The sequence below is a fragment of the Arachis ipaensis genome, chromosome B1, assembly GCF_059453495.1.
Source record: "Arachis ipaensis isolate K30076 ecotype BB chromosome B1, ASM5945349v1, whole genome shotgun sequence".
Classification (NCBI taxonomy): domain Eukaryota; kingdom Viridiplantae; phylum Streptophyta; class Magnoliopsida; order Fabales; family Fabaceae; genus Arachis; species Arachis ipaensis.
In genome coordinates this window covers 137,131,335-137,153,261 of record NC_142436.1, presented here as the reverse complement: position 1 = coordinate 137,153,261, position 21,927 = coordinate 137,131,335, and the positions used below count along the sequence as shown (strand labels likewise).

General features: G+C 36.2%; 3 protein-coding genes across 7 annotated transcripts; all 3 read left to right on the top strand.

Moving 5' to 3' along the window:
- The first annotated feature begins 5,028 nt into the window (after positions 1–5,028).
- LOC107635522 (protein FAR1-RELATED SEQUENCE 5) lies at positions 5,029–9,041 on the top strand. Of its 5 annotated transcripts, none has more exons than XM_016339010.3 (4): positions 5,029–5,240; positions 5,683–6,032; positions 6,298–8,195; positions 8,680–9,041. In XM_016339010.3, exons 2-3 carry the CDS (start codon positions 5,686–5,688, stop codon positions 8,189–8,191), a joined length of 2,241 nt encoding a protein of 746 aa, XP_016194496.1. In that variant the 5' UTR covers positions 5,029–5,240; positions 5,683–5,685; the 3' UTR covers positions 8,192–8,195; positions 8,680–9,041. The 5 variants fall into 5 exon arrangements, with proteins under 5 accessions (XP_016194496.1, XP_016194505.1, XP_016194513.1 ...); XM_016339019.3 differs by having other exon boundaries at positions 5,032–5,213; XM_016339027.3 differs by having other exon boundaries at positions 5,047–5,240; positions 5,683–6,028.
- Positions 9,042–10,562: 1,521 nt separating this feature from the next.
- Positions 10,563–12,159, top strand: LOC107635540 (uncharacterized). The gene is made up of 2 exons (XM_016339039.3): positions 10,563–11,213; positions 11,519–12,159. Exons 1-2 carry the CDS (start codon positions 10,661–10,663, stop codon positions 11,863–11,865), a joined length of 900 nt encoding a protein of 299 aa, XP_016194525.1. The 5' UTR covers positions 10,563–10,660; the 3' UTR covers positions 11,866–12,159.
- Positions 12,160–14,469: 2,310 nt separating this feature from the next.
- Positions 14,470–15,466, top strand: LOC148578535 (uncharacterized). The gene is made up of 2 exons (XM_088503083.1): positions 14,470–15,080; positions 15,130–15,466. Exons 1-2 carry the CDS (start codon positions 14,470–14,472, stop codon positions 15,464–15,466), a joined length of 948 nt encoding a protein of 315 aa, XP_088359209.1.
- Positions 15,467–21,927: the final 6,461 nt, after the last annotated feature.

Here is a 21,927-nt window from a genome sequence, read left to right as displayed (position 1 = left end):
AATTACTTTGATTGAATTTTTTGAAAATTGTGCTTTTAATCGAATAATTTGAGTAAGTAATCTCGCAAATGTCAGGTTGCGAGAAGACAATAAGAACACATGTGAACATATCGAAGATGCGTCTATTAGGACCATAAAATAGCTAAAAGATCCACATGGTAGATGAATAGGTCCACATATATCGCCTTGAATCCTTTCTAGGAATTCAGGGGACTCAAATCCAATCTTTATTGGTGATAGCCTTAAAATTAGCTTTCTTTGAGAACATGTAGCACAACAAAATTCACTAGATTTAAGAATCATCTGGTTCTTTAGTGAATGTCCATGGAAATTTTCAATAATTCTTCGTATCATGGTTGTTCCCAGATGATCCAATCGATTATGCCAAATTATAAATTCATTTGGGCTAGTAAACTTCTGGTTTACAATAGCATGTGATTCAATTGCACTAATTTTAGTATAATATAACTCGAATGAAAGTGAGGGTAACTTTTCTAATACTCTTTTTATTTGAATCATGAGTTGTGATACATAAGTACTCATGATTTTCTGCATTCATTGTTTCAATATAATATCCATTTCGGCGAATATTTTTAAAACTCAACAAGTTTCTTAGAGACTTCATAGACAATAGTGCATTATTTATTATGAATTTTGTTCCTCTGAGAAACAAAATTATAACTCTTTCACAGCCTTCTATCACATTGCTTGAGCTAATAATAGTATTAACATATTCTTCTTTTGACACAAGATGAGTAAAATATATATTACTTTTGAGAATGGTGTGCGAACTTGCACTATCCGCAAGGCAAACATCTTCATTATATATCATTGTAATTTTCTTCAAAGACAAATAATAGTAATAAAATAAGTAGCAGCCCGTGGACAGTAAAATTGTATTCCTAATAGGAATTAGAGAAAATGACAAATCAATCCCTGACTTTTTGGTCTGTGGACATATAAGTCCTTGAGGATTTAAAAATATATTTAAGTCCTTGACCTCTTCAAAATCTGGACATATCGATCCCTGTGTCTAATTTGTTCCATTTTAAAAACTCTCTCGCTTGTGCATCCGTATCAACCAGGTCAGTACAATGGAAGTCACGTTTGATTTTTCCGTTGGGTCTGACAAATCCAAGTGAACATGAAGGATCGATATGTCTAGATTTTGAAAAGATCAGGGGACTTATATGTATTTTCAAATTCTTGAGGACTTAAATGTCTGCGGATCAAAAGGTCAAGGACTTATTTGTCTTTTTCTCTAGGAATTAATTTTCTAAGAAACACTGTATATAAAAATAGTGTCATATATTAAAAATTTTATTATTATTACTATTATTATTATTTTAAAACTTAGACACATTTAATGATTTCAAAATTCTTAAACATAAACATTAATATTTTATTAAACATTATTTATATACATCATACTTGAAATTTAAATACATATAAAATAAAACTTAACACGAAATTTCTTACATTATTTATTTACATAAATACTTAACAAACAGACATATTAAACTTTTCTATCATTGATTAAATGACTAATATTTTTTTCAGGATCCTCAAAGAAATCAGATACTTCATAATGAGTGGTGTAATTTTTAGCAACATTCTTTGAAACAAAATTCGTCTCCTTTCTTTTGTCATCCTTTTTCAAAGATGCTTGATAAAAATCAACTAGGTGTCTCAAGGTACGACAGGTGCGCGACCAATGGCCCTTTCCACCACAATGGAAATATTTATCCTCTTGATTTATTTTGCCTATTATTTCTTTCTTTGTCCCACTTCTTGTGAACATAATTTTTCTTCCTTCCATAACTTTTTTGTTTTGTTACCAAAACCTTGTCATTTAACTCTTCTTGGGTAATGATTTGTCGCATTTGCTTCATGATTTTTTAAAAGTAACTCATTGTTGCGTTCAACAACAAGAAGGTAAGAAATTAGCTCAGAATATTTTTTAAATTTTTTTCTCGACACTGCTGCTGCATGAGCACATTCGAGGCATGGAAGGTCAAGAAAATTTTCTCTAACATATCATTATGAATTATCTTTTCTCCACATAATTTCATTCGTGAATTCGTGAGGTAATTCGGAAAATTGCTGAATTGTATTCATTTATAGATTTAAAATCCTGTAGACGTAAGTGCGTCCGCTCATATCAGGCTTGAGGAAGTATCACTGTTTTTTTATGATTATAACTTTCTTCAAGGTTTTTTCACATATCTGTAAGATCTTTTAGTGTGAGATATTCATTTTTCAATCCTTCGTCAAAGTGACGACGAAGGAAGATCATGACTTTGGCTTTATCCTTCTAGGATGCATTATTTTCAGTTTTAATGGTATCTCCAAGATCCATTGAATCAAGATGGATTTCGACATCTAGTATCAATGATAAGTAGTTGTTTTCAGATATATCAAGAGCATTAAATTCAAGATGAGAGAGTTTCGATATAATAAAAATTTAGAGTAAAGTATCGTTTTTGTTTCCAACGTTTGGGGTAAGTCCCAAAGTTGTCCCTAACGTTTCAATCATCCTATTTAAGTCCCTAACGTTTCAAAACTGACTCAATGTTGTCCTTCTGTTAGAAATTCGTTAACAGAATTGATGGCGGGACAAAATTGAGACGATTTTGAAACGTTAGGGACTTAAATAGGACGAAAACATTGGGGACAAAAATGATACATAGAAATAAATTTTAATTTTATCCTTCAATAATATCAATTTTTTACTATACATAGTATTCAATTATTTTTTAATCACATCTAAGTAAATTACACTTAATCATATTACTTTCATTTTAACTAAATTAATTTTTTTTTATAATTTTACTCTTAAAGATGTTTAGTTATCATGAAATGTTTGTAGAACGACTAGTATATAAACTTGCAGAAAAGAAAAAAAATAATATATATACAATAAAATATAAATTATACCTTTTGTCTCTAATGTATCAAAATTTTTCAAAATTATAAAAAAATAAATTATTTAAAATGAAAGTAATGTGATTAAGTGTAATTTATTTAGATATAATTGAAAAATAATTGAATACTATATACAGTAAAAAATTAATATTATTGAAAGATAAAATTAAATTAAAATTTATTTTTATGTATCGTTTTTATCCCTAACGTTTTCGTCCTATTTAAGTCCCTAACGTTTCAAAATTGTCTCAATTTTGTCCCGCCGTCAATTCTGTTAACAGATCCCTAACGGCAGGACAACATTGAGTCAATTTTGAAACGTTAGGGACTTAAATAGGACGATTGAAACGTTAGGGACAACTTTGGGACTTATCCCAAACGTTGGGGACAAAAATGATACTTTACTCTAAAAATTTATTACCTGAGCCTTCCTAAATTTTGATTAGAGTATCGTATTGATAACGTGTTGTGAAATAAATAAATAAGGAAGAGAAAATAAATATAACATAAAGAGATGTAAATAAATAAATCTAGTATTAATATTCACCACAATTAATATCTCAATATAATAAAAATGATTCATATATATATTACTAATATATGTAGTAACATATATATAAAAGAGAAAGAAGAGTGTTTATATGTTATTGTAGCATGTAAAGAAAGAGAAGAGTGTTTTGTTATTGTTGTGTATATTCTCTGAGACTTAGCCTCCTATTTATACGTACAATAGGTTTACATTTTTAAATCTCTTTAATGCACTTCATCTTTGAAAACATGAGACGTCCACATTAAATGAGCATCCGCATCTCCATTCTTATCACAAAATAAATTTTTAATAAAATTTTAAGAGAAATGCTAGGGGCCAGCAATTTTGGTGTTTTGTAACCATCAATTGGCCATCAAGAATGTTTTTAATGGTGTGAGATTGCATCTAACGGTGAGAGATTACTCACTTTCGTTTTGATGGTTAAGTGTTGGTCAAAAAACACAAAAGTTGCTGACTCTCTAGACTTTTCCAAATTTTAAAATTTCAAACAATAAGAGAATATTGTAACAATCACTGTTCTTCTTAAGACAACGTTGTTCTCTAAAAAAAGAGTTTTTATAAGGCAATGATTCTTCTTTTTCTAGAGACAGAAACTCAAGTTGACCTGGAATACGCATTATCTCCCTGCCTTTTTGTATTTCGTGTGTTGTCAATGCTAGCTCCTATTAACAAGGAGTATTAGTCCACTACTATTTAATATCAACCAAAATTACTAAATTACACATTACTAAACTCAAACTAATATAAAAAAAATAATTTATATACATTATATTTAGATACAATACATAAATATTAATTTTTAATATTTCTATTTTATTATTTTTGTTCTAATATTATATTTTATCTTATTTACAAAAACAAATACAATTTAAATAAAACTTAGATTGAAGTTGGTTTGAAAAAAATTTGGATGTCTATCTTGATTATTTGACTAATGACACTGGAAAATTTATTAATGAAGTCTTATAACATATTCCATCCAAAGTTCCGAATCAAACCCATATCTCCCTGTTTATATCACTGAAATAGCAAAACATTTAGTAATTAAAATATATAATTAGTTTCCCAAAAAATTAAATTTGATTTATCTGTTGAGAAAACAAAATATGGAGGTGGTTTTAAAAAAAGTATAGAGAGAGAATGAAAATACTAAATAATGTGAATAATGAATATATTAGATGTGTAATTCAATAGATACCCAGATAATTATGTTAATTTTTAATTGGATGATTTTTTTTTATTCGGTTTACTCGTACATAATTAATAATAGCTGAATATTCAATTTAATAGGTATGCAGATAATTATTCTAATATTAGAATTTAAGAAATAATTTAGGATGAAGTATTTTTTACTTTATTAAATCAATTTTAGAATCCATTTCTTATTTACAAAGTCATTATCTACCTAATAAAATCGATTTTCTAACTACAAAAAGATTCGAATGCTAATCAGTAGCCGTCAATAACTTAGTGGAGCCACTTTGCGGTAACATGTTGAAATCAACGGCTGATATTAAAAACTGAAAAGTACCATTTTGCAAAATCGCAAATACGACGTCGCATGAGTCTCTGATGCGCACACACTGATACTGTTACGGATTTGGGCGTGAAACAGAGGAAGCGCCTCCCTTTCTCTGTCTTTCTCTTTTTCTCCGAATTGGTTCGGCCACGCCCACAACCAAAGCCTCCAACTTCAAGGTTTCTCCGCAAACACCAACAACGATTGCAGCTTCCCAGGGTGCCTTCTCATTCTGCCTTCATTAGGGTTCTATTCTTCTTCTACTTCTTCATCCCATTCCTACTTCAATTCAATTACATTGTTTTCTATCACTGTTTTGTTATCCCCCTTTGGGGATGATACTAATTAGTTTTCTCTTGTTCCATCGCTGAAGCTTTTCCCCCTTTTGTAATGTTTTCATATGGGTATCTATGTTTTTTTGTTAAAGATTGAGCCTTTGTAGCAAAATTCCATCATGTGTTGTGCTGTATGTTGACCTTCCATTCTGGATATTATTTAATTTATACACATATTATTTATTGATACTGATAACAAAATTTTACCTGTTCGTGATTTGAAATTTAGAGTTGAAGAGCTACATGCAAACCATTTCACTGTTTACCTGTCTTAAAATCTGTGCTCTTGGAGCTACATATTCCTCACTTGTGTCAGGTTTAATGAGTAGATATATGTATTTGCTGTTTGATAGGCCATGGCTACGAAGAGGGTGATAACTATAGTTCAATCAGGTGGTGAGTTTGTGGCAGACAAAGATGGATCGTTGTCATACAATGGTGGGGATGCATATGCAATAGACATTGATCACCAGACAAAGTTAGCTGATTTCAAGTCAGAGATAGCGGAAATGTTCAACTGCAATGCAAACACCATGATTATCAAGTACTTCCTACCTGGCAACAATAGGACACTAATCACAATATCAAAGGACAAGGATTTGCAGCGCATGGTCAGTTTTGCTGGGGAAGCTACAACCGTTGACGTGTTCGTTATTTCGGAGGAAGGAGCGGCTCGAAATACGTCCAACATGCCTGCTAGTAGGTAGTTAAACTAGTTCTTGTTGTTTATTGTTCCATTTGTACATTGGCATATAATTCCCTGGACACTAAGTGGGATATGGTAATTTGATTGGCCCATAATTGGATAAATCATAGTTAGTGTATTGTTGTTATGTGTCAGCAGAGTTTCTTGTTGTCTCAATTTAAAGATCTGATTGTGGCCAAAATGAATAGCCATAGCATATATTACCGTCATGACTTAATTTGTGTATTGTTTTGAAAATTTTAGGGTGTACTTATCATTGCAGGTCAAGCAGGACAACGGCGTCAGAAGCTATCGTCCCTTGTGTTGCCCTTGTTGAAGCCCCTGCCGATGTCACACAACGCATGGATAACCTTGAGGTGGATGTAGCTATTGAAGCCATTTCATGTTCTCTTCCTTCTGGGGCCATTGAAGAGAGGCATCATAAAGCTGCACTACAATGGGAAAATACCATCACTGGAGTGGACCAGAGGTTTAATAGTTTCAGCGAGTTCCGTGACGCGTTGCATAAATACTCTATTGCTCATGGATTTGCTTACAAATATAAAAAGAATGACAGTCATCGTGTCACTGTCAAATGTAAATCCCAAGGCTGTCCATGGAGGATATATGCATCAAAATTGTCAACCACGCAATTGATTTGCATTAAGAAAATGAACTCAAATCATACTTGTGAAGGATCTGCTGTTAAAGCTGGGTATCGGGCAACTAGGGGTTGGGTAGGAAGTATCATCAAAGAGAAGTTGAAAGCGTCACCCAATTACAAGCCAAAGGATATAGCAGATGACATAAAGCGGGAGTATGGGATTCAGTTAAATTATTCTCAAGCATGGCGGGCGAAAGAGATTGCTAGAGAGCAACTCCAAGGCTCCTATAAAGAGGCATATACCCAGCTACCATTATTCTGCGAGAAGATAAAAGAGAGCAATCCAGGGAGCTTTGCTGCATTTACGACTAAAGAGGACTCAAGTTTCCATCGTCTGTTTGTATCATTTCATGCCTCAATATCTGGTTTCCAGCAAGGCTGTCGCCCTCTTCTTTTCCTTGACCAAACTCCTTTAAATTCGAAGTACCAAGGGGAATTATTGGCTGCAACAGCTGTGGATGGGAACGATGCCATTTTTCCTGTAGCATTTGCCGTTGTAGATGCTGAGACAGAGGATAACTGGCATTGGTTTCTGCACGAGCTGAAGTCAGCGATATCACCGTCTGAGGAGATTACATTTGTTGCACATTTTGAGAATGGTCTAAAAAATTCAATAGCTGAGGTATTTGACAAAGGCCACCATGGATATTGTTTACGCCACCTTGCTGACAAACTGAACAAGGATTTGAAGGGACAATTCTCTCATGAGGCCAGACGATTCTTGATTAATGATTTCTATTCTGCTGCTTATGCACCCAAATCGGAGACCTTTGATCGTTGTGTTGAGAACATAAAAGGTATTTCTCCTGAAGCCTATGAATGGGTTGTACAAAGTCAGCCAGAGCACTGGGCCAATGCATACTTTAGTGGAATAAGGTATAATCATATGACATCAAATGTTGGACAGCAATTCTACAGTTGGGTATCCGAGGCACACGAGTTGCCAATTACCCAAATGATTGATGTATTACGTGGTAAAATGATGGAAGCAATTTGTGCACGAAGGGAGGAATCTAACCAATGGATGACCAAATTGACACCATCCAAGGAGGAAATGCTTCAAAAAGAAACATCAGTTGCTCGTTCACTTCAAGTGTTGCTCTTACAAGGTAGCACATATGAGGTCCGCGGAGAATCCGTTGATACTGTTGATATGGATCGTTTAGATTGTAGCTGCAAGGGATGGCAACTCAGTGGACTGCCTTGCTGTCATGCAATTGCTGTCTGTGAATGTTCTGATAGGAGCCCATATGATTATTGTTCTAGATACTTCACTGTCGAGAATTATCGGCAAACGTACACAGAATCGATTCATCCCCTGCCAGATGATTTTGAAAAACCAGTTGACGGTGAATCGACCATGATAGTTACAGTGACCCCTCCACCAACTAAGCGGCCCCCGGGCCGGCCAAAAATGAAGCAAGTTGAAACGATAGACGTAATCAAACGTCAGCTTCAGTGTGGCAAGTGCAAAGGACTTGGGCACAATAGGAAGACATGCAAAAATGTATAGCATGGTGAGCAGTCCTCCCTCTCTCTCCCTGCATTTATGACGCATGTCTGTGCATGTATATATGTTTTTAAGTAAATGAATGAATATTAACAAGTAAAAAAGAAGAATTAGGAGAGGTGGATTTTAAGATTAATGATCTTTTTGCTGTGTCATGTGAGCTAGGCATCAATTATGAGTTTCTAACTTGCTTTGTATGCGCGCGCTTTTACAACATGCTTATGCTATAGTCCCTTCTGATGATTTTGCCTTGCTCTTGGCTGCTGATCTTTGATAGGCATTCATATGCATGCCATGAATGATCTGATCCTAGCATGTTTTGTCTACTTTTTGAATATTGAGGTCGATAGAGTTATGAACTAACCCTTTGTTGTGTTATGCATTGACGGTTATATAATTTCCTTTTTTTTTTTTTTTTTTGCAAACTGTATGGATAATGGTTAAAATTGGAACTCGCAATGCTGTAAGCATTTTCTATGGCATTGGCACAGGTAATCATCATTGAAGTAAACTACACATCCGAATTGTTCAGAACCACGGTAGAGAATTGGGCCAGGTAGAAACACATTTTGTGGCTGTTCCGGATTTGGTCGGATTCTTTGTCACCAAAATTCTTTTTTATTCGTTATCCAGTGATTATTGTAATATAACGAGGATATTAGTTAGTACTTTTTCTCCTATTTCTCAAATGTTATCTAGCAGATTAGAAATAGAAGAGAACAGGTTAGTCCATTTTGTTATATAAGGTAGACGCTAAATTATGACTTGGCACTTGGCAGTATAGGTATTCCCTTGTTCATATTTAGTACTTAATATAAATTTATTGATTCAATAGAATCTCCATTTCACTAAATGCATAGGTTAACCATATATTATGTAATATGTATCAATATCAAGTAATTATTTTTATTTCCCATTCCTTAAGTGGTTATATAAAGAAACAAAACTGAGTACTGGGGATGGCTCTTGATGAGTGTTGTGTCTCTTGACCAGTGTTGTGTTATCACTAATCTGTTTTTACTTTTTAACTTAAGGTATTAAACTATTTTATATTTGATTTTTTTTTATAAGCATGTGTGAATTCTATATCATAAAAATTGATTTAAAATTCAATGTAAAATTTGTTATTTCAATATTGATTTTATTTTAATTTAATGTTACATAATAAAATTATAATATTTATTTAATAGATTTAATAGATATACAAATAATAATATTTTATTAGTTTTTTTTTTAAAATAATACAATATTTTTTTATTAATACTAATATCATTTTAAAAATTATATTTAATATAAATTTTAATTTTAAATCAGTTTCGTTACGATAAAAGTCAAAACTGAAATCCAAAAATTATCCTATTAGAATTATTCTAAGGTTATTTACAAAGTATTAAAATTGAATATTCAAAGGTTATTCACAAGTTTCCATTAGCTATAGCTGTAAACAATAATAAAAGTGGAATGGTTAAGGATACTGAATTCCTTAAAATTTCATGACTATATATATTTAAATCAATCATTTATATATCTATATAAAATATATGTTAAAGATATATAAAATAATACATATGAATTTAAAAAAATGCATATAGAGTGACTAAAACTAAGTTTTGGTTTTCGTTTTCTCGAAAATCTTAGATCTCAGAAAGAAAGACAGAAAGTATGACGTATATAGTTTATGCTTGCAGATAGACCAGTGGCGGCAGGGGGCGAAGCTACATGTATAAAAAGGAGGAATGTTAGAGTCACTAATTTTTGTGATATGTAGTTATCAAATAGTCATTAATAATAGTGCCATCAATAATAATTTTAATGTTATAAAATTTTATTTAATGACTTATTTTTTTTGCTGATTATATACTGATCAGAATTTAATAAAATTATTGATTCTCTAGATTTTTTATTTAATTTTTTACATATAAATTATATATAAATTTTAGTTTAGTTTTTTTTAAAATTTTTATTTTAATTTTATTTTATTATGCAAACGTTTTTAATCTCCTCTAATATTTCATCTAGCTAGCTCCGCACTTAGTGGCGGTGCCTATAAATACATACATGGAAGAAACCAAACAAATCGAGAACATACCAGACCAGCCTAAAAGAGATAGAGGAAAAGAAAAAGAAACCAGAGTTCAATTTGCCACCTTTTTTAATTTTTCACCTAGGTTTGGGTGCATACCTGTTCCATCCATCCATTGACACGAACCAAGTTAAGAAAGACTTTGAAACCAAAAAACATGATTTCATATTTGACACCTTGCTCTCCCTAACTGACACGTGTAACTCAACAACATGGTAACCAAGCCACGTTGCATGAACTTAACCTACCATGTTCATCAACTCACTCCTTTATAATCCCCTCCCAAAACTTCCCTTTCGGAACCACCACATTACAACTTACGAACATTCAGATTCTGATTATTTGTTGTTCCATTCTTACTATCTCATTGTTGCAAAGTATTAATAGTGATGGCTTCAAGGATGGTGATGGTGATGGTGATGGTGGCTGTCGTGTTGGCTTGTGGCGTTGAATGCACGACCAAAGAGGAAGGGGTTGACTATCAGAAGGCCAAAGCCAAGACGACGGAGACGGAAAACAAGGCGGCGGAGACGGCCAAGGAAGGGAAAGAAGCCACCGAGTCATGGACTGGTTGGGCCAAAGATAAAATAACCGAAACTCTTGGCTTCAAGCACCCCGACGAATATGCCGGTGAAACTGCTCAGAGAACAAAAGAATACACCGGTGATGCGGCGCAGAAGACCAAGGACTATACTGGCAGCGCCGCTGAGAAGGCGAAAGAGTATGGTGATGATGCGGCACACAAGACCAAGGATTATGCAGGTAGTGCTGCTGAGAAAGCAAAAGATTATGGCGGTGATGCTGCCGAAAAGGCCAAGGAATATGCCGGTAGCGCTGCGCAGAAGGCCAAGGAATACGGCGGTGATGCTGCTCAGAAGTCTAAGGAATATGCCAGTGACGCTGCTCAGAAAACCAAAGAAAAGGTCCAGGACTATGCCTCTGGTTCGTACTTAATCCTAAATCCTAAATCTTTTACTGGATGAACACTTGTAGTGATTAGTTGTTCGGGACACGAATTTAGTCTATTGAAAGATAACTATTTTACAAATTGATTTCGAAAAAATTGTTAAATATTCGTCCTCAAAATCCCCGTTACTTGGATGATGGCGTGTTGACACGTTACCCTTTTTTTTCCGCTTGAAGGTTTAAACTGTTGCGCTTCTCAATTGTGGCATTAGACAATTTTTATGCATGAGAATGATGAAATGCATGAATACTTGTAGTGATGAGTTGTGTGTAATAAACAGGGGCTGGCGAATACAGTGCAGAGAAGGCGAGAGAAATGAAGGACATGGCGGCGGAGAAAGCAAGTGACTTGGCAAATGCGGCGAAGGAGAAAGCACAATATATCAAGAACGTGGCAACCAGCACCGCTGGCTCCGCCAAGGACAAGGCCTCAGAATCCATTGACGACGCAAAGGATAGAGCCGCGGAGAGAGTTGAAGAAGCCAATCAGAAGGCAAAGAAGGAAGCTGAAGAGAGCGAGAGAGAAACCAATGAGCAAATGGAGTGGGTTAAAGAGAAGGCTAAGGAAGGTTATGATGCTGCCAAAGATAAACTTGGTGCTGGTCAACGCAGAGATTCTGAACTTTAAGTCTCCATCAACATACCACGTATAGAAACTGTGTACTGTTTATTACATTAGTGCCATGGTAATGTCATTTTCCTTTTTCCTTTTTCCTTTTTCCTTTTTCATCTTGTGTGTATATATGGGGATGTTCTGTTCTCGTCTTGTATCTTAATGTGTGTGGTTAGTCTACGGTGTTTTAGGGTTTGACTTGTTGGCAACTACACACATCAGATGAAATTGAAATATTCGGTTTGTTTTCCGCGAAGTTAAAAAATAACATTGTTGCAAATGTAGCATTTCTTTGAATGAATTCACACTGTACCATTAGAGCCTACCATGTGGAGTAATGTTTGGTCTTTCTATTAGAGCCTATTATTTGATACATTTTTTAAGCCATAAAAAACTAATTATTTTTAATAATTAAAGTTATATCTTTGACAAAAATAATCAATCGGTCAATTTTTATTGATAATCCTGTAAACATCCTTCCCTTTTCTTTCCTCGTTCCATAACTTCTCTTTTTTTTCTTCATTCCATAACTACATCATTTCGTCGCATGCACCTCCTCACGCCGATTTAATAAATCATAATTTCCCCCTTGTTTATAAGCATCAAGGTGTTTGAGAGAGCAACGAGAACCCACATCCTTTGGTTTCTTAGTTCTTTTTCTGAGAGCGCGGATCTGATTCGGTTTGTGGTGAATGAGGAGGAGTTTGTTGCGGTAATCATTAATACCGGCCTTAAGACCTATGCCTATCAAGGAAGGCTTCCCCCGAAATCGTCCTCTATTGCCTCTATCTTGAATCTGATAGTACTTTTTCCAATTTTTGAAACCTTAACTAGAAAGAAAAGCAGAACTAGTAATCGCTTTTGCATGATTCAGGGAGAGAGAAATCAAATCAAACCAAATCAGAAGAAGAAAGAGAGCCATAGAGATAGTTGCGATAGAGAGAGAAAGTTATGTACAAAGAAAGAGAACGAGAGCGAGGAGGTACCAATACCAAATCGGAATCTGAGACTGAGTGAGGAGTCTGATGTTAGTGGTTCTGATGGAGATGACACGTCGTGGTTCTGTAATTTGAGAGGGAATGAATTCTTCTGCGAGGTGGATGAATGTACATCATGATTACATTCAGAATGATTTCAATCTTTATGGATTGAGTAATCAAATACTTCACTATGATTATGCTTTTGATTTTATTTTAGATGTTGAATCCTCTCATAGTGACACATAGGATGGTAGATTTTGCAGTAGAAGTGGTGGTGGTTATGGAACTAAGATAGGAAAAGAAAGGAAATGAGTATTTATAGAATTATTAATAAAAATTTAATGATTGGTTATTTTTATCAAACAAAATTTATTTTAAATGGGTATTGTATATATCTTGGTCCAAAATAAAGTCAGGTCCATTAAAGGTAGAGGTCCATCAAGAATGGCCTCGTTTACTTACCCGACTTTTTAAGAAATCGGATGCGATATAGAGCAGCTTTACTTATCTAAATAAGTAATTACCTTTTTTAAATCTCTCTTACTATCTCTATCTCATCTAGAGAGAAGATTTCAACAAACTTTCAAGATAAAAGAAGCGGTTATCTATCCAAAAAGGTGGAATTACTCAGAAAGATGGGTATTTACTCTACTATAAATATATTGATACCTTTAAGTATATTCAAGTCTCAATCTACTAAAAACCTACTCAAAGTTTTTGCTAATTTAAGCATCGGAGTCTCTTGCAAGTACCACCCCCATCTCCTCACAAGAAACTTGGACGGCGGTACCTCAGCTCCAGTACAAGTCGTACACTCCCTCTACAGGAGCTTGGACCTCACGTTCAGACTTAAAAAGCAACCCAATTTCAAGTAACCCTCGAATATTGGCGCCATTATCGAGGACCTGAAAGTCTACATCAGCTTGCTAGGGGTTAAACAGGAAGTTGGAGAAGCACTCTGAGACTACATGGAGAGATTCAACAAAGTCTGCTTGAAAATACAAAACATGCCTACTGAAGCAGTGACAATGGGACTTGTTAATGGCCTTAAAGAAGGGCCATTCTCTCAATCCATATCCAAGCGACACCTGACTTCCTTGTACGAAGTACAAGAGCGGGTAGAAAAATATAGCAACATGGAAGAAAATTTTCGACTTAGAGAGCCTCCCCCAAGGCCCAGCTTGTCTTACCCAACTCGGAAAAAGGAGAAAGCAGCTAAAAAAAAGGAGGAGTACGACTCGGAAATACCTCGAAGGTATCATAATTACACCCCGCTTCGAGTCTCTTTTGTAGATGTCTACAAGGAGATATACCACACCGAGAAACTTCCACCTCCTCACCCCATCAACCATAAAAAGACAGGAAGTCGGATGGAATACTGCGATTACCACAAGCTTTAGGGGCATTCTACCAACGATTGCTATGATTTAAAGAATATCATTAAAAAGTTGGCTAGAGAAGGTCAACTAGACAAGTAGTTAGCTAAGAGGTTAGACGATCAAAGAAAAAGGAAGAGAGATGAAGACGGAGGTCATCAAGAACGCCCCCTCAAACTCCTGAAGGACACACACATGATTAACGGAGGGTTTGCTACAGGACGAATATTAAAAAATCCTCACAGAAAAGACATCTTAAAGAGATGTACCAAGTCAGAGAAGATAACAAAACTCCCGATTTACCAACCATCTCGTTCACTAAAGGAGATGCTCAAGAAATGACACCTGGCCATGACGACCCAGTGGTAATAACAATAATCCTCGCCAATGCAAATCTCCACAGAACTCCGATAGATCAAGGGAGTTCGGCGGACATATTGTTTAATCCTGCCTTTGACAAACTTAGTCTAGAAGAAAAGGATCTAAAGGCGTACCCAGATAACCTTTTCGGGCTGGGGGACATGCCGATCCAACCTCTTGGATTTATCTCCCTATACACCACTTTTAGAAAGGGAACGAAGTCAAGGACGTTAAGCGTCGACTACATTGTGGTCGACGTCATGTCGGTATACAATGCCTTGATAGGTCGGACCACTTTATACCGACTAGCAGTAGTCGTCTCTACACCTCACTTGTGTATGAAGTTTCCTACTGCAGAAGGAATTGCCACCGTAAAGAGAGATCAAAAGTTGGTACGAAAGTATTACAATGAAAGCCTTAATCTAAAAGGCAACCAGACGGAAAAGAAGTCAATGCTATCAAGCTCGGTGGTGTTCGAACTCGGAAAGAAATATGTCCCCAACCTGGAGGAAAGGTAGAAGAAGTGCAAATCAAAGATCATGCTAAAAAGACAACGAATATAGGGGCAACCTAGATGGAGGCCTGAAAGCTCAGCTCGTTGACCTCCTACGAAGAAACTCCGACCTCTTCCTTTGGAAAGCCTTTGATATGTCTGGTATAGATCTCGACCTGATGTCTCATAAGATCGCCGTCTACCCGGGTTCCAGACCTATTCAGCAAAAGCATAAAAAATACGATCCCAAAAGAACACAGGTCGTGGAAGAACAAGTGCAAGCATTATTGGAAGCCGGATTCATAAGAGAGGTAAAGTATCCATTGTGGCTGGGTAAAAAAGCAGAATGGAAAAGTGGAGGATGTGTGTCAACTACACTGAACTCAATAAGGAAGTATGGGATGTGACTAAACCCCTCAAAATGCACCTTCACAGTAGAGGCCAGGAAGTTCTTAGGTTTCATGCTCACTCAAAGAGGTATAGAGGCTAATCCGAACAAGTGCACAACCATACTAGAGATGAAGAGCCCAACTTGTTTCAAAGAAGTCCAACAACTAAATGGAAGGTTGGTAGGACTATTCAGATTCTTAGCAAGATCAGCATTGAAGTCTCTATCATTATATTCAATACTCAAAATGGGGAATCAATTTGAATGAAACCAGGAATGCGAACAAGCCTTTCAAGGTTTTAAAGCATTTCTGGGCCAACCCCTATACTCACCCGACCTATTGCAGGAGAAGAGCTTGTTCTCTATTTGGTAGTGGCAACCCGAGATATAGCTTCTGCCCTAATCTGAAAAGATGAGAACGGGTAGCAACCTATCTACTTTGTCAGCAAAGCCTTACAGGGAGCAAAGTTAAACTATCAAAAGATAGAAAAGTTTGCATACGCTCTTATCCTCACCTCCCAAAGGCTCCAACCTTACTTTCAAGCTCACACTATAAGGGTTCGAACTAATCAATCCATGAAGCACATTCTACAAAAAACGGACCTAGCAGGAATGATGCTACAATTGGCTATGAAATTGTCCGAGTTCGATTTGAAATACGAAGCTCATACAACAATCAAATCATAGTACTTCGCCGACTTTGTAGCTGAATACACTAAAAGTTGAGGAAGCCCAACAACTTGGAGCTTATATGTAGATGGATCAGCCAATAAAGGCGGCAGTAGAGCAGGTGTCATCCTGAAAAGTGAGCAAAGAACTCAGATAGAACTCTCGCTAAAGTTTGAGTTTCTTACTTCTAATAACCAAGCAGAATATGAAGCCTTGCTTGCTGGCTTAAAGCTGACTAAAGAGGCGAGGGCAGAAAGGTTGATAGTGTTTAGTGACTCTTAGGTGGTAACTTTGCAAGTTAATGACACCTATCAAGCCAAAGATCCCAACATGAAAGGATATCTGGATGAAGCTCTGGAACAACTATCACAGTTCTCGAAAAGAGAGGTTTTCCATAAAACTCGGGAATCTAATGCCCAAGCAGATGCCCTCTCCAAACTAGCCAACACCAAGCTAGAGGGCAACAACAAAAGTTTCATCCAGGAAACTCTCCACGCACCATCAGTATCAAAGGGAGATGACAATTCAGACACAATAGCCATATCTAACCAAAATTTAGGATGGATGACCCCCATAGTCAACTATCTTAAATTTGATATCATTCTTGAAGATGACAAAGAGGCTCAAAGACTCATAAAGGAAGTACAAAATTATACATTAGTCCACAATGTTCTATACAAAAAAGAGATATCAACACCTCTCCTAAAGTGCGTCCCGACCTCTAATACAAAAGTGATCCTAGAGGAAGTACACAATGGCATTTGGGGGAACTATTTAGAAGTCCGATCACTAGTTAAGAAGGTGATCCGAGCTGGCTTCTTTTGGCCGATCTTGCAAAAGGAATCGGCCGAATTTGTCAAAAGGTTCCCGCCTTGCTAGAAGCATACCAACTTCTATATTTCACCTCTCGAAGAGCTTATCAGCGTCACCTCACCATGGCCATTCGCAAAGTGGGGACTTGATATCCTCGGACCATTCCCTCAAGCTCCAGGACAAGTAAAATACCTCATAGTGGGGATTGACTATTTTACTAAGTGGATCGAGGCAGAACTATTAGCAACCATCACGGCCCAGCGAAGTCGAAAGTTTCTCTACAAAAATATTGTCACAAGGTTTGAAGTTCTCCACTCCATCACCACGGATAATGAAACTCAATTTACCTACTCGACCTTCAGGAATTTGGTGTCCGGCCTCAATATAAAGCACCAATTCATGTCAGTGGAACATCCTCAAGCAACGAACAAGTTGAAGCTGCAAACAGAATCATATTGGCCGGGTTGAAGCGCCGACTACATGATGCAAAGGGCGCATGGGTAGATAAGCTTCCTCAAGTCCTATGGACATATTGAACAACTCCTCATTCCACAATAGGGGAGTCACCTTTCTAACTTGCTGATGAATGGAAACCATGATTCCTGTAGAGATCATTGAAGAATCTCCAAGGGTTATATTCTACAATGAAAGGGTCAATACCCAAGCACCAAAGGAAGAGTTCGAACTCCTTCCAGAAGTCTGAGAACAAGCTCGGATCAAAAAGGAATCACTAAAGCAAAGGATGGCTTTGAAATACAATCAGAAGGTAATCAAAAGAAGCGTTACCATAGACGACCTTATACTGGTCCAAAATGACATCGGGATTCAGAAGTCAGGCGATGAAAAGCTGATTGTAAACTGGAAAGGACCCTACAAGATTGTTGAAGTCTTAGGAAAATGTTACTACAAAGTGTCCGACTTACAAGGGAAAGAACTCTCGTGGTCGTGGCACGCGAGTAACTTGAAGAAGTATTACATTTAGGTAGCGCACCTTGTTCACTGGTGTAATCTTTTTTCTGACTTTATAATTTTTTTCCAAGAAGGATTTTTTCTGAAGGGGGTTTTAATGAGGCATCATAACAAGGGCTAAGAGTAGTCAAAAATCCTTAGTAACAAATTTATGTAAGGCATTTTTTCATTTATTAATGATAAATCCACTTCTTTAAAGTTTCCTTTAAAAATGCATTAATTTAATCTCGACATACCGCGAAAATCATTGCCCGACCTAGTATGGTTGTAAGATGAAGTGACGAGGTACAAATTAATGTACGAAGTTATGTAAGCAATTTGTAAGACCGACCTCAAAATTAAGGCAGAACTAAAAAGAAGTGTAAAAGTAACTTGACAAAGTCCGATTAGACAAAGTCGGAGCTTACAAAGGGAAACACAACATTCTACACTGACCTATTTTGCCGACATCACTTAATACTTAGCAAAAAGCAGCATTAAAATTTGTCAAAACACAGTCTTCAATTAAGCGGTTATATAGGCTCAGAGTTAATTCAACAAGAAACAAAAACCTAAAATCATTATCAAAATGAAGAAAGGTTCTTTAAAGAAATTCTAAAGTTGTTTAATTACAACTAAAAAAATAAATTGTTCAAACAAACTATTACAAAAAAAGTCCATTAAAGACCCACAAGTCAGGCCGTATACAAAGGAAATTAAAAAGGGTGCAGGTCCTCGCCGGTAACAGCATCCTTGGGTCGAACAGAAGAGGTCGGAACTATCCTCTAAGTCCTTATAATTGTCCCTTGCCTTGGCCAGCTCATCCACCAAGTCCAACTTCTCCACGAAGACTCTGGTGTAACTCTCCTCTGCCTTCTCCTTCAAGCCCTTAGCCATCGCCAAAATTGCCTCGGACAGCTTCACCCTCTCCCGAGCTTTGGCCAAGTCAGACTCCAAGGCCTCCTTCTCAGATTCCAACTCCTTTTTTGTCTCCCTCAAAGACTCCACCTTGGCTTGCAATTTGACCAAGGTACTTTGAGTGGTGTCTAAAGGAGTCTTCCTCATCTCTTTCAGTAAAGCCGTGTAGAGCACGGCCGTCTGAACCCCACCTCGGGCCATAACTTTCAAGTGAGACTCTATAACAACATTATCCATGCTTATAACATTGTGAGGAAGGATGTGCTTCTCACTCCAGGCTAAAGCATCAAATTCCTACTCGTAGATGTCTGAGCTCAACGTTTTGAAGAGGGAGTATGGTTCACTTGCTTTGGAGGGCGAGATGCTTGTTGTTCCGAGGAAAGGGAGACTATCTGGGGACCTAGGTTGGGTATGATCTTCACGGAGACAGAGGCAGCACCCGAGTCTGACTTAGACAGTGAAGCCAGCCTATCGGTTTCTTATAATTGAAGGTTGCGAACAACAGCACTCTTCCTTGCGAATCGTAAGTTCTTTATTGTGGCCGACTTGGGAGCCATTTTTTCTACACCAAATCAAGAAATCAAAAACAAGTTAAGCATGAAAGATATACTTAGCAGCACCTTAAACGGGAGATAGAAAGAACGCTACTTAGCTCAGATTGGACTTGGTTGGGGTTCCCTAAAAATATTTTTGTATCCAAATAAGGAGCCTGGCTCCAGCACTCCTGGAACATGTCAACTACACACTTCTCAAGATCATCTGAATCAGCCACATTATACTTAATTAATACAGATTTCTCCTCCCAATATAAAGAAAATCGGGGTTCATCGTTTTCATAAAAAAAGAAAGGCTGGGTATTATTAGGGGTGTTCGCGGTGCGGTTTGGTTCGGTTTTTGAAGGAAAAGCCATCCGATCCGATCGTTTAATTAAGCTGCGGTTCGGTTTGGTTCGGTTTTTTTTTCAAGGTCATCCGAACCAAACCAAACCAATTAAAATCGGTTTGGTTTGGTTCGATTTGTTCGGTTTTTTCAATCAAATAAAAAAAATTCTACCATACTATTATGCAATGTCATAAGATTGAAATCAACAAACCAAAATACACAATAACTAACAAAGTCTTGATCTAATGAAATATAACGACAATATAATTCAAATACGACAATTAAAGAAGTTTAATAGCTCAACAGTCAACACAACTGAAAATAAAAATAAATTGTCATTAAACTGATAGCAAAGTTATGGTGTCTTCTCCAACAAAATAGCTAAAACTTCATAATGCAAACCAACCTGAAATAAAAAAAAAAAAACAGTTACATAATAAGAACAACAACAAGTTGTGTGTGATCATGTCCAGCTCTTGAAAAAGCTTCTGTTAAGATTTGGGCAGGCTCTAATTAATTCTTGACAGCTAATGAACATTGGAGGGTAAATCTTTCAATTATTACACATTTCTTGCCTTTTAGTACTTAAATAATTAAATTAGTGTTTACTTATACATTTTTTAAACTCAAGAATGGAGATAATATATATATATATATATATATATATATATATAAATAAAACTAGTGTATGAATAATAGCTACTCTTTTTAGTATTTAAATAGCACAAGCCTTTGTATAACTCCATTAACATTATCCTTGTGTATTCTGTGGTCCTGCTTTGGACTATAATTGAACTACACAATAATGTAAAATGACAGCATAATCTTTGTGAAAAAGAACAAAAACTTAAACATGTGATTTGTCCTTAATTTATAAGGATAACTATATTTGCTGATCTTGATCAAAAGCAAGAAGTTCTACCACATTAGTATAAAACTCTAGCACAATCAACACAGTTTAATTTAGTGTAAGGCATCTCATGATTGATTAATACACCAATTAGTTAATGCTTTTACATTAGCAAGTAGCAACTATGTACACATCAAATCAATTACTTAATCAATTATTCATATAAATAAAACCACTATTATGGCAAGAATTTTAGCCTTTGAGGTCCCCAAGTTATTGTTCTCAATAGTACCTTCCAATTCATCTTATATGGGATAGTGAGGCATGTGTGTTTGCTTTGGGTGAGAGAGGGACCACACTTTTCTTTGTCCTTTTGGTGCTTTGGAATTAACATGAACTACAACAATCTGAAACTAGTTGCACTATGCACGTTTTAAGTTTTTATGAGGGAAAGAAACAGCTACAGTTTTATGCACAGACTCTGCTAAATGCCGTCTCATCATTTTTTTACAATCAACAAAATAATAGTGACATCTTTCTAGATATCCAATTCAATCAAAGGTAAAAATCAAGAATATAATTTAGGTGTTAGGAAACAAATGTGTTAAAATTCCATCATAATATTACTAATTAATTTGGTTGAAATATGTTTTACACCACATCAGTAGAACTTGATCAAGTATCTCATAATTTATTTACTAACAATAAATTCTTAATGAAATTTAGATTTAGAACGAATTAATTCTTGACATGAGGTTATTTTTTTCTTAGCTTTTAATATGCTGCTTGTTGCCTTAGTTTTGAGAATTTCTGTTGCTTCAATTTTCTTAATTAATTCTTATCATGTATTCATATCTGAACAAGCAATGAACAAAACCAGCAATAAACAAGCAATAAACCAGCAATAAACAAAACAGAACAAAACTTGATAATATGAACAAGCAATGAACAAAACCAGCAATAAACAAGCAATAACCAGCAAGACCAAAATTACCAACAATAGACTGAATACATGGTAAACACTAAACAGCAATACCAACAATAACCCTAACCTGAATAAACTGAACAATAACCTCAAGCAGCAATACCAACAAGGCAACAATGCATCAGTAAAGTTTACCTGAATAGATGGCTCGGGCTCCATATGCACTTGAATCGGTGGCTGGGTAGGAGACTTTCTGGGTGGAGGAGGCGAGGTCGAAGACTCGGAGGTGGTGAGGTGACCCTACAGAACCCAGAAACGCTGCTGGGTGGAGGCTTTCTGGGTGGAGGCGGCGAGGTCGGAGGTGGTGAGGTGACCCTGCAGAACCCAGAAACGCTGCTTGGGTCAGTGGGTGACTGGGTCTTCGTCTTCGTCTTCGCGGTGGGTGGGTGGCTCAGGCTTGCTTCGTCTTCGAGTT

Coding starts and splice junctions, on each gene's coding strand:
- LOC148578535 (XM_088503083.1), top strand. CDS start 14,470: ATGTACCAAGTCAGAGAAGATAACAAAACTCCCGATTTACCAACCATC. Junction 15,081..15,129: donor GTCCCCAACCTGGAGGAAAG/GTAGAAGAAGTG, acceptor CAACGAATATAG/GGGCAACCTAGATGGAGGCC.
- LOC107635522 (XM_016339010.3), top strand. CDS start 5,686: ATGGCTACGAAGAGGGTGATAACTATAGTTCAATCAGGTGGTGAGTTT. Junction 6,033..6,297: donor TCCAACATGCCTGCTAGTAG/GTAGTTAAACTA, acceptor TTATCATTGCAG/GTCAAGCAGGACAACGGCGT.
- LOC107635540 (XM_016339039.3), top strand. CDS start 10,661: ATGGCTTCAAGGATGGTGATGGTGATGGTGATGGTGGCTGTCGTGTTG. Junction 11,214..11,518: donor GGTCCAGGACTATGCCTCTG/GTTCGTACTTAA, acceptor TGTAATAAACAG/GGGCTGGCGAATACAGTGCA.